This window comes from Mastomys coucha, unplaced genomic scaffold (assembly GCF_008632895.1).
Source record: "Mastomys coucha isolate ucsf_1 unplaced genomic scaffold, UCSF_Mcou_1 pScaffold11, whole genome shotgun sequence".
NCBI lineage: Eukaryota > Metazoa > Chordata > Mammalia > Rodentia > Muridae > Mastomys > Mastomys coucha.
Window position 1 is genome coordinate 30,812,931 of NW_022196893.1, and position 12,115 is coordinate 30,825,045.

Consider the following 12,115-nt stretch of genomic DNA (forward strand, 5'->3'; position numbering starts at 1 on the left):
CCTTTTAGTCAAAGACAGGGTCGCTGGACAGTCTCCGCTGCAGGAACTGGTGCTGGTGGTCACTGTGGGGGCTGGGCAAGCCCTGGGGCAGCTCCCTGGAGTAACTGAGGAAAAAACGAGGAAAAGAGAGGACGTCAATCCTTATCTGGAGTTCATTAACGAGGAGAACATTAGTCAGCTGTGAAAGCTAAGATGGGGTGATAGGCCTTCGGGTGGGCAGGAGTGGGGGTGGGGGCAAGGCCACCATGGGAGAGCTCGGTGTTGGTAGGAACGCCTCCTCCATCCCACGTGCCCAGGCCTACGATGGGAAAGCCCTATAAGTGCCCATGGTCTGGCCTCCCCAGAGGCCCAGAGGAAGAGAGAAGAGAGAGAGAGGGGGAGGGAAGAAGAGCCACCCCTGTGGCCCAGACCACCGGCCAGCGCTCAGAAGACGGAGCAGCATGTGGGAACTCCGGTCCATAGCCTTCTCCCGAGCGGTGCTGGCTGAGTTCCTGGCCACGCTCCTTTTCGTCTTCTTCGGCCTTGGCTCAGCCCTCCAGTGGGCCAGCTCCCCACCCTCTGTGCTCCAGATCGCTGTGGCCTTTGGTCTGGGCATCGGCACTCTGGTTCAGGCTCTGGGCCATGTCAGTGGGGCCCACATCAACCCTGCTGTGACTGTGGCTTGCCTGGTGGGTTGTCACGTCTCCTTCCTTCGAGCTGCCTTCTACGTGGCTGCCCAGCTGCTGGGGGCTGTGGCCGGGGCCGCGATCCTCCATGAGATTACACCAGTAGAAATCCGCGGGGACCTGGCTGTCAATGCTGTGAGTAGCCCGAGTTTTGTCCCTTAGACACTGAAAACCTTTGTGAGGGGTAAGACGGGTGGGACAGGCTCTGAGTGGGGGAACAGAGAGCCGAAGGCCAGGAACACAGCTACCCAAGGAGCCGAAAGGAGAGCAACAGTCACCGGAAGCAGAATGCTGGTGGCTACCTGTAGGGCCTTCCACCCAGCACCGCCAAGGAAAGCAGCCTCGATTTCTATTAGATTCCATTGGAGGACCAGGCTAGACTCTAGCAGGACAAAGCAATTTAGCACAGCCAGCCAGGCCTTTGGGGCTCCAGGGACTCCGGAGTGCAGCGGCAAGGATCTAGAGAGGAAGGGGTGAGACATCCCAGCAGCATGAGTCTGCGAGGACTCACTGGACAGTGCCCCTCACAAGGCAAACCCTGACAGCTCTGTTTGTGGGGGTAGGTTCCAGGCAGGGAGCGCCACTAAACCCCCAAATCCTGATTCAACCACAAAGCCCAGAATCTCTCCCTCAACCAAATATCCAAAGTGTCATCTGGGCTTTGTCTCGAAAACCAAGAAACTGTCTTGGGAAGGGAGGTGGGAGACCAGATGTGCTCATTTGTTAATCTGAGAAGTAGCAGAAGCTAGCAGAAGCTGGCAGGAAGAGACTCCTGGAGTCTGCCTTCGTGGTATCATGGTGAACAGAACCTGGGCACTTTGAGAGTTGAAGGTGAAACCATGGTCCCTCTGATCTCCAATCTGTGTAGACCTAGGAATCTGGGGGACCCCTTCAGCACAATGCACACTCTGTACCCCAAACCAGGACAGCAAGCGCCTCTCGGGCCTCCTCCTCCTCCTTCATTTCTCCACTGACTCAATCCCTTGGCCCTGCGCACACACACTCCTCTGCACATGGCTTTCCTCATGAGAGGAACAGAGGTTCTCCGTGAGGGAGCACCCTTTTCAAAAAACAAACAAAAACAAACAAACAAAAAACAACAAAAAAAACCAGAAACCACAGTGAGGCTGGACATTTAGAGCCAAAAAAGGGTGAGGGGGAAAGCTAAGGGGTAGAGTGTGTCTATGTCTATTAGAAATTAAATGAGCTTGTTTTACAACAGGGAGACACAGCTAGTCAAAGAACCCCCTGAAAACATCCTAGGTTTTCTCTAGCAGTGAGTGGGTGACTGGGAACACTAAAGCCCTAGAGAACAGCCACCCCTCGTCCCCCCACCATATCCCAGCCTACCTATCCCTCAGCACCAAAGCTGTTTCTCTGCATTGACCTTAAGTGGTCGAGGGAAACCTGCCTGTCTGGAATAAGGCATCATAGGGCCCATTTGCCCTGGGGCTAATGAGAGACCAGTCAGTGTTCTCTGAGGATGCCACCAAGAATCAGCTTGGACCCCAGAAAGCTACCACTGATGGAGATCATCCCTCTGCCAGGCCACATCCTAGCTTATCCTTGCTAGAGAACTGTAAGTTCAGTTCTGAGGTCTCCCCATCTCTATGGTTTTAACCTAGCATTCAGTGGACCCAAATCATGGAAGCATATGAACAGTATCATCCAGGGACAGCCTGGGGTTCTGTGACACCAGACTCACACCTATACCACCAGTCTCTGAACAGCAGTGCCAGCAAGAGTGGGACTGGAGGCTCGTCCTTGTCACCCTCAGTCCTCTGGGACTGGTTTTATCATCCACATTTGTGCAGAATGAGGCACTGAGACCACTGAGGCAGATAGACTCCCAGCAAGTCAGAGGCCACCAATGTGGACATCCTTGTTCCTGCCTGGAAGAGGCTGTAGCATAGTAGAGGCTGAGACTAGACCTCGGAAAGACCTTGGAGCACCAGGCTAGGAGCTCAGGACCTAGAGGAGTGTGGGAGTTGAAAGTTGTCACCAATCTGTCCTGTGTAGTGCTCAGCCCCAGAAGGCAGGGTGTGGGGTGCAGGGTGACAAAACCTGGAGAGAAATCCAGCGCTGGGTGTGGCGGGTTATGAAATGGCCTCTGAGCTCAGTCCCAAGCTCTCTTCTTTCCCGGGGCAGGGGCTGCAGGGACAGTGGGTACCCTATATGGGTATGGAAGCTCTGCCTTCAGCATCCTCGGCCTCCACAGGATATGCAGGGAGCAGCTGTGGGGACAGAAGCAAGACCTGAATGCGTGGGGTGGAGGGGAGGCAGAGAGAGGTGAGGGGAGTATACGTTCCCTGACCACAGGACCACATGAAGACGGACCCCCTTCAGCATCCTGCTGCATCAGTGTGACGTAGAGATCAAACTAGTTCCGGCTTCTGTACTAGGTAGTCCAAAGCTTTTGGCTACAATAGGAACCTCTCCCCAAAATCTGAAACACAGTATCTCTTTCCTCTCACAAACCTCAGCCTCCTCACCTATCAAGTTCTGGGATCCGCTTCCCAGTCTCCGGCTGTTTCTGGTCCATCCTCTGTCTTGGGGTCAGGATTCTGAAGAGGCAGGGGTTACAGTTAAAGTGGAGGGGGACAGTATTCTGGCTCCGGCCTCCTTGAGGTCTCCAGAAGCAGGTGAGCCGAAAGAGGGGGCAGTGTGACCAGCCTCCCTGGACTCACCCCTCCATCTCTCTCTCCAGCTGCACAACAACGCAACAGCTGGCCAGGCGGTGACTGTGGAGCTCTTCCTGACTATGCAGCTGGTGCTCTGCATCTTTGCCTCCACCGATGAACGCCGCGGTGACAACCTGGGTAGCCCTGCTCTCTCCATTGGTTTCTCTGTTACCCTGGGCCACCTCCTTGGGGTAAGTCCCAGCCACAGGTCCCAGCTACCCTACAAGAACAAAACATACATGTCCCCGAAAGAAACAGCCTCATATCACTGTAGAGATGGATGCATCCAACTCCCTAGAGAGACTGTCTCACAGAATGCCCAAGGTCACATAACTGAAGCTGTGACCCCTGACCCCTAAAACACAGATATCCTTCTAGTCTCCAGTGAATGCAAGCCCAGGAATTAACCACCCACAGTCCCCATCTCCTTTTTTTTTTTTTTTTTTTTTTTTTTTTTTTTTTGAGTCTGGGTAGTCTCAGCTGTCCTGAAACTCACCGAATAGACTAGGGTGTCCTTGAACTCAGAGAGCTCTTGCCTTCCAAGCGCTGGGATGAAAGGTGTGGATCACTAGTCCCAACCTTCACGGGTTCACTTGAAGCTGAGGCCAAGCTTCCCCAGCTCTGGGGAGGAGGAGGATGCTGTGTCCCCGTCCTCACCCCCTTCTCTCCTCAACCCCTCCCACTACAGATCTATTTCACAGGCTGCTCCATGAATCCAGCCCGCTCCCTGGCTCCGGCAGTTGTCACTGGCAAGTTTGATGATCACTGGGTAATGGCCAACCCCTTGCCTTCCCCATTCTTAGAAATCACCCCAGAGAGACACTAGAGGCCATGTCACACTTGGGGGCTGGGGCTTTCAATCTCCCTCTGTTTGTCCAGACGTCCTGGGAAACCTTTGTTCTACTCTGCAGAGCTGTGCCAAAGATTCCGTCTTCCCCTGTCCCTTCCTATAAATGAAAATAACAGTCAGTATTTTATTGGCTTTCTTGGGAGAAATTAAGCAAGCTTATTTCCATAACACAGTGCCTGGCATTCAGAACCCAGCAAATGATATTCATACTTTAACAGTTAGCAGTGTGTGGTGTGTGCTGGGCGTTTTTTCTCAGAGCTTTGCAAACCGTGGCCCGTTTAATTGCCTTGTCTCCAGAAGTGAGCATTCTTCTGGGGAAAGACTCAGAGGCAGTGACTGTCTAAGTTCACACAAGGGGTGGAATCAGGACTCACTACCAGGCAGCCGGCTTCAGAGCTTGCCCACTCGCCCCACACACTAACAAGTCGCCGTTGGTGGCGGCTCATGACGACTTTTATTGCGTAAGTCTTCACTGTATCAGAGGCACAGGAGGGCCAGTTCCTACACTAACCAGGATAGCAGCAGCGTGTCCAGGCGGATGCCAGAGCCTTCTCTTTCTCCCCCCACCCCCAACCCCAGGTCTTCTGGATCGGACCCCTGGTGGGCGCCATCATCGGCTCCCTCCTCTACAACTACCTGCTATTCCCCTCGGCAAAGAGCCTGCAGGAGCGCCTGGCGGTGCTCAAGGGCCTGGAGCCTGACACCGACTGGGAGGAGCGCGAAGTGCGGCGGCGGCAGTCGGTGGAGCTCCACTCTCCGCAGAGTCTGCCGCGTGGCAGCAAGGCCTGAGCGCCCCCGCAGCGCCCCCGCAGCGCACCGCGGCGCAGCCGGACGGCTCGCCCCCGCCCTCCCCCTGGCCCGCCGTCGGTTCCCAGTGCAGAGTAGTTAGCTGCTCCAGCGCCTGCGAGCGCGGTGAGCCTCCAGAAGGGGCTCGCCCGGGAACCTGGCAGTACCTCGGCCTCGAAGCCTTGGCCCCAGCTACCCTCGAGCTCGCCCCCTTGCAGGGAACCAGATACTTGGGGACCGAGGCAGTGGGGAGAGAAGGCATGCGTTCGGGAGACGGAGAGCTCTGGAGAGCCCGCTCTGGTGTCTGGGGAGAAATGCACAGAGACCACCTTGGGGGATGTCTGTGGCTAGTGCACCGTGCATCTAATTTTATTAGGGTGTAAAAGTGCTCGTCCGTCTCTGAGCATTTCTTTCCTCAAGTGCAGAGACTGCGTGTTCCTGAGCGTGACCCCGAGTGCCCGTGGTGATGCAGGGCCAGGGACTTTCATTCTCGCTTTGGCCTTCTCCTGAACCTGCAATAAACCCACTTTCTCTGCTATAGATGAGTCCTCCCTTGCAGCCAGCCCCAGGAAGGGGGGGGGGGGCGAGAAGCCGGTTTCCGCCCTCTTCTTCCGACCCTGTGGGAAGATTCCACAAGATTCCACCAGTCCTCAGCCCAAAGACTTGCAGGACTTCCTTGCTGGAAGGAATGTGTCATGTAGAGAACAAGTCCCCTAGACGTGACCTCTAGGGAAGGGAGGACTGGGTATCCAAGGACTTTCTGCCCCGAGGGAGGGCTCTTCAAGGGGGAGGGGAGAGCCAGGCATAAGGGTGTGCATGACGCCCATCCCCAGGGAGCATACACACACCTAAAGATTTGCCTTCCACTTGGGCCACGAAAACAAAAGCCCTCTGTGGGGCCCCAGCTTTTGTCCCGGGAGAGGGGGGGATTTGCAACTAGACACTGCTTGTAAGGAGACACTCGGTTTCGCAAGTGAGTCCTGGAGCCAGGCACACAGCGCATGCCTATGGCTGGCAGGGCAAGGTGCTCAGGCATGCAACCACAGGCACTGGGCAACACCCCTCCATCACTTATTGTCCTTCCTCGCCAGGAACTTGTTCCCTCTTTCCCCCTCCCTGCTCTGGGCTCCGCCCTCTTCCAGTTCCCACTGCCTGACAGTTACTGTGTGTGGACCCCGCAGCCTGCACAGGAAGGAAGCTACTTGACCAGGCTGAGGCAGGCCGGAATCTAGAACCCAGGCTTCTAAATGCCCAGGTCAGGGCAACGTTTCTCCAGTGAGATTAAGCTGGGATTAAGTAAGGCAGTTCGTGTAAAGATGCCGTGTTCACTGTGATTCATGACGCCCTTATCACACCGTATTAGCATCATTTCATTTTTGCTGCCTTCTTGGGTGGGTGAGGACAGAAGAGGCCAGACCTCTAACTTCCTTTGCTTCTTGTAGTCAGTGGCTAAAGCAAAGGAGAGCCTTGGGGAGAGCCCTGGGGTCCCAAGGTCCGGACAGGAGAAGGCTTTACTCTTGGCCCCATCCTGGTCTCTGAGCCTTTGCTTATTGCCTGACCCCAGCATTCTCCCCCTTCCTTCCTCACACACACTTCTTCTCTCCAGCTTCTGTCTAACTCATCTAAGGGTCACAATCCTTCTCCATGCCCTCTGTCACCCCACAACCTCAAGGTTTCTGACTCCATCTGTCCCTGTCATGGGCCTCATGCTCCAACATCCCACTCATGTGACCATGTGTATATAGGGGAAATCTCTGTAACTGACCCTTCTGTCTCCTTGACCAAATTTCTCACTGGAGGCAAGAAGGCATGCGCCAGAGGTACATGCTGTGGAAAGGGCCTTCCCGCACTCCAGCAGCTGGTGACAGTGGTTTGACCCCGTGGCTGCCAGAAGAGTGGTATCGGTGACCTCTGGGACTGCCTCTCAGTCATTGCTCTGAAAGTTCAAAGGCGCTTCACCCCCAACACACCCCTCCTGAAGGTCAAGAATGTATCTGGACCACTTTCTGAGTCATATCCTCCCCGAGACTGGGACCAGAGACCATAGCAAGATTCTAAATAATGAGAGGATAGGGGAGTAAGAGTGATTAAGCTTCTCTGTGTCCCAGCAACTTTTATCTGTGCTAACTTTTATCTAACGAAAACCTTCAGTCAGAATAATAGCCCCCAGCCATGTAAACCTTTGCTGTTTGCAGTAACTCCCTTAGCATTCCAAGCTTGGGAGACAGGCAGCACAAATGCTTCTTTCCCCATTTGATTCTGAAACGGAGGCCCTAGAGTCTGCCCCAAAGACACACAGCAAATACACAGAGGAGCCAAGACTTGAACTTATGGACATCTTATGCAAAGTCTTGTATCTTTGCATGGAGGCAAGCCACAGGCTCTTCCCTCCATCCCCTGGCCGAAGCCAGGACACTCATCAAGGCTGGTCCAGCCCAGTCCAGACCCCAATCATGTGGTGGACAAAGAGCCATCAAGAGGGTGGTGACCGGGTTAGGAGGAAATGACACAAGGACTCATGGATGGTTCCAGCCCTTGAAGAGCACCCAGCCAAGAAGGTAGAGGTCAGGCACACCCAAACTAGACAGACACAGGACAGCATGAAGACAGGTGGACAGGTCTCCAGGTCCCCAAGCTGGGGGGTGCAGGGCTCTGGGCTGACAGGAGGAAGTGGCCAAATCTGTCCCAGTAACATCCTTTCCCACTTTGTGCCCAAGGACTTCACACCTCCAAAAGTTGCTTCGATGTCTGTATTTCCAAACTGTGATCTTGTACATATATCATGCCTCTGAGAGTGTAAGCCCTCCAGGGGCAAGACATTCTATTACCTACTTCCCCTCTTGGTCTTGTCTAACCCAATGTTCTGCATATAGTAAACACTCAGTAAATGCTCAGTTGTCAATAAATGTTTTCTCCCACAACTTAGAAGTGATCAGTACAGTCTAGGTGCCAGAGACAGTCCCAGGTCCCCAACATTTCCATCCCAGGCATCTCTTCCTCCCAGGGAACTCAGAGGTCCCTAATTAGGAGAAGCAGGATGAAGATCTTTCTCTGAAAGATGCTAGTCCCTTTGCCACAAGTTGAAGCCATCCTTCTCAGCCCAAAGGCTCCCAGGGGGGCTTCCTTTGAGCAGGAAGGCCAGGACCGTGAGGGCACAGGGCAAAGACAATTATTATCATTTTCTTCATCATCATCATCACCACCACCATCATCACATTTATCCTATGTGTTGTGAACATATTCCTGCATATATGTCTGTGTACCATGTGTGTGCTTGGTGCCCACAGAAGCCAGACGAGGACATCCCTCAGACATAGTCACAGGCTATTGTGTCCTGCTGTGTGGGCCCTGGGAATCAAACCCAGGTCTTCGGAGTTCCAGGACAGCCAGGGCTATACAGGAAAACCCTGTCTCGAAAAACCAAAAAAAAAAAAAAAAAAAAAAAAAAAAAAAAAAAAAAAAAAAAAAAACAAAAAACAAAAAACAAAAAAACAGGTCTTCTGGTAGAGCTGCCAGTGCTTTTAACCACACAGTTGTCTCTACAGCTCCCAGTTCTAAAGTGTAGTACCTATGGCAGCAGAGGAAGGGACAGAATACAGGCCCATTGTTACCCAAGAGTGCTGGAGTTCCCTTAATCTTTAGTTTAAATTGGATCCTTGGCTTTGACACAGAAAAGAACTCCAGGAGAAGCCAGTATGAAACAGAGCTGGAGTTCATTAAGAGACAGTTTTAATAAAAGAAAAATAAGAACCACTGAGTAGATGGGTATGCAATTGTCAATAACGCGTCTCACTGACACCTCTAAGCATTTGCCATATAGAACATTTTGTTGACTCTTAGAGGGTGCTAAGAAACTGTTTTTCTTCAATAAATGAGATTTCAAGGTGGCTCTGGAGGTGGCTCTGGAGAGATAGGATTACAATCTGATAAAATAAAACCAGAAAACACTAGGGTTGTGTGGGGGCGGGGGTGGGGGGAGGTTAGAATGCATTGTTTTACTGTAAGGGGTGTTTCTGGTGAGAGTCCTAGAAAATTACAGGTTTACAGCTGGGCAGGAAGAAGCCTTAAGCAAATGTTAATTGCCTTGACTCTGAGCTAGCAAGTGCCCCTTCTAAAACAGATGATAAAGTGGCTTCAGGGGAGCCTTAGGTGTGGTTACAATGAGATAAGGAACGGCAACAGGTACCAGGACGATACCAGAACGTCACAGGTTGGTTAGGATAGCTTTTCATGGTAAATGGGGTCTTTCCTGAGAGACCTAGAAAACTGAGCATTTACACTGGGAGAGGAGAAGGGTCTCAAGCAAATATCTCTAAGTGTGTTGGAATTTACTATTCTCAGCTGGTAAGTGCTTTGCCCACACTCTAGGGCAAAGGGCTCCTTTATCTTCCTATATTCCCAAAATTTTGCCAGTAATTCTATCACACCTGATCTCCAGTAAGAGATCTAGTGACCCTGAGGGTCCCTAAATATGAAAAGGTCTCAGGCTCAGCCTTGGAAACAGGATTGCTGACGTTTGGGGTAACCTTGACAGATGGGGCCTCTTTAGTTACACCAAAATGAGTCTTCGTGACCAAGTCTGCATAGCATGTTGTGGTCTCTATCCCAGCCTGAGCCAGTGACTTCAGACTTCTGGTCTTCTCACAAAGTTGCTTGGAATTAAATGACTTTCGAAGTAGAGACAATTCAAACCTATATTTTAATCCATAAAATGTCAAGAACTAGGTCTTTGTTTGTTTGTTTGTTTTTGAGATAGGGTCTTACAGTGTAGCCTTTGGCTGACCTAGAACTCACTATATAGACCAGTCTGTCCTTGAACTCAGTGATCTGCCTGTCTCTGCCTCCTGAAGGTTGGAAAGAACAGCTACCATGCCTGGCCAAAACTAGCAATTCTTCCTCTCCCCGCCCCGCCCCCAAGTACTGGGCATTGAACTGAGTGCCTTTCACATGCTAGGCAAAGACTCTACCACTGAGTTATATTCTCAGCCAGAACAAGTTCTAGGCCTCTCCAGTCCTTTGTTAGCTGGAAAAGAGAAGGCTCAAATTCCCAGGCAGCAACTTCTTTCATGGTCAGTCTCCTGAGAGCCATGAGACCAGCCCAATCTAAGAGGACAGATTGTGAGACCTATGGATTCAGGAAGACGGTGTCTGGGCAGAGAAGATGCATTTAAAAGGAGGGAGGGTAGCCAGGGAAGAAAATTAAGTGCAGCCACAAGGAAGACTTCTGGCCTGATGGTCTCTGATCCTGGATGTACTTACTGCCCTGCTCTGCTGGGGGCATAGCCCTGCGACTCCGGAGAAAAGAACAATCCACCTGACCGGAGGAGCCGTTGGGGAGGAGCCGCTCAGCAGGAAATGCCAGGCAGAATGGGAACAATAGTGGGGTTTCTTTGGACCCTGTTTTCTTTGGCCTCTTAGCTGCCACCTGGCCTAAAGTTCCTCCCCCAGCTCTTGCCTGCCTTTCAGTAGGCTCCACCCTCGTCCTGCTGGACACGTGTAGCTCTTCGCTTCCTCTGCTGCACCCTAGGGCTCAATTACCATAGGAGGCTTTTTAAACTGACCAAGGCATGAAGTGACTTTCCTGGGCCTTGCTCTATGGCTGATAGAGTGCAAAGTGCTCAAGCACGAACCGTGGGGGGCAGAGGGAGTGCAGTTCTTTTCCTGGGATCCTGAGGGTGGGTCCTTGCTCTGCCCCCAAGCCCTGGAAAGCCCTCCAATCTCCAATCTCCTTCCACACATGCCAGACTTGCGGAGGGGAAGATGGAAGGTTGGGAGAGGCAATGGAGAGGGTCAGAAAGCCTCACCCACCCAAAAAAAAAAAAAAAAAGGACTAGAGGAAGCTGGGAACTAGAAAAATGTGTCGCCCAGTCCAAGAGTGGAAGGACTTGATGGAGTGGGGGTGGGGGCCAGAAAGACAAACTGTGAGTGTTCGACATAGGAAAGTGAGATAGACGGGCAGAAACGAAGACCCACAGATTAAAAGAGGCCAAGAGCGGGCGGACTACATAGAGGTAGAAACTGTAATGGACAGATTGAAAAAAAAAGGAAGAAAACACAGAAACCAACAGTCAGAGAGATGAGCAGAAAGAGGAAGACTAAGAAGGTAAAAGGTGCCAGGCAGTGGTGGTGCACACCTTTAATCCCAGCACTTGGGAGGCAGAAGCAGGTGGATTTCTGAGTTCGAGGCCAGCCTGGTCTATAGAGTGAGTTTCAGGACAGCCAAGGCTTTTTTTTTTCTCGGAAAGAAAAAAAAAAAAAAGAAGAAGGCAAAAGGTGATAGAGTGAGGAAAAGAGACAGGGCTAAATGACTGGTGGGGAGAGGGCACGTGGGGAGAGAGAGAGAGAGAGAGACAGAGCACAGAGAGAGAGAGACAGAGAGAGAGACAGAGAAACACAAAGACAGAGAGATAGGGAGAGAGAGACAGAGACAGAGACACAGAGACAAAGAGAGACAGAGAGAGAGATACAAAAACAGAGCTAGGGAGAGAGACAGACACAGAGAGAGACAGAGACAAAGAGACACAACGACAGAGAGCTAGGGAGAGACAGACACAGAGAGAAACAGAGACAGAGAGAGACAGAAATAGAGAGAGACAGAGAGAGAGAAAGAGAAAGAGGGGGTGATACTGAGACTGCCATGTTGGGAAAAGACCAACAGGGTAAGAAGCAAACAAACACTCGGAGTCTAAAGTGAGGGAGTTCTGGGTTGAAAACAGAAGAGGCTGAGATCCTTCCTCTGACCCCAGTCTCAGGGCCCAAAACAACCCAAACTGATCGCCACCCCAGCGTCCCCAAGGGCTACCACTGAGAACGCCTCCTAGAGCCCGCTGCCTAGAGGCACTGCCACTCGCGGCGTCGAGGATTTGCCGAGCGCAGAGCAGGCGGGCACTGTGCTCCCGATCCAACGCCCCCGCTCCCGCCGGGCTGGACCAGGGAGAGGCCCACGATCGCCGAACCGCCCCCGCCACGGGCGGATAGGGAGCTAAGAGGCGCTGTCCTCCGAGAATCGCATCACTCTGGCCCGTCCGTGGGGGAGACCGGGTCAAGATGCTCCGGTCGCGCGAGCCCAAGGAGGAGAAAAGGGGAAGGCTGCCGGCCGGCCCGGGACGCCGGTAAAGGCCGGCCGGAGAGGG

At 52.6% G+C, this 12,115-nt stretch overlaps 1 protein-coding gene across 1 annotated transcript; it reads left to right on the forward strand.

Annotated features, from left to right (window-relative positions):
* The first annotated feature begins 349 nt into the window (after nucleotides 1–349).
* Nucleotides 350–5,518, forward strand: Aqp2 (aquaporin 2). The gene is made up of 4 exons (XM_031358920.1): nucleotides 350–800; nucleotides 3,373–3,537; nucleotides 4,035–4,115; nucleotides 4,776–5,518. Exons 1-4 carry the CDS (start codon nucleotides 441–443, stop codon nucleotides 4,983–4,985), a joined length of 816 nt encoding a protein of 271 aa, XP_031214780.1. The 5' UTR covers nucleotides 350–440; the 3' UTR covers nucleotides 4,986–5,518.
* Nucleotides 5,519–12,115: the final 6,597 nt, after the last annotated feature.

What these genes read in the sequence shown, in the direction of transcription:
- Aqp2 (XM_031358920.1), top strand. Translation starts at nt 441, where the DNA reads ATGTGGGAACTCCGGTCCATAGCCTTCTCCCGAGCGGTGCTGGCTGAG. An exon ending in GGGACCTGGCTGTCAATGCT is followed by an intron (nt 801 to 3,372) that starts GTGAGTAGCCCG and finishes CTCTCTCTCCAG; the next exon opens with CTGCACAACAACGCAACAGC. An exon ending in GCAAGTTTGATGATCACTGG is followed by an intron (nt 4,116 to 4,775) that starts GTAATGGCCAAC and finishes CCCCAACCCCAG; the next exon opens with GTCTTCTGGATCGGACCCCT.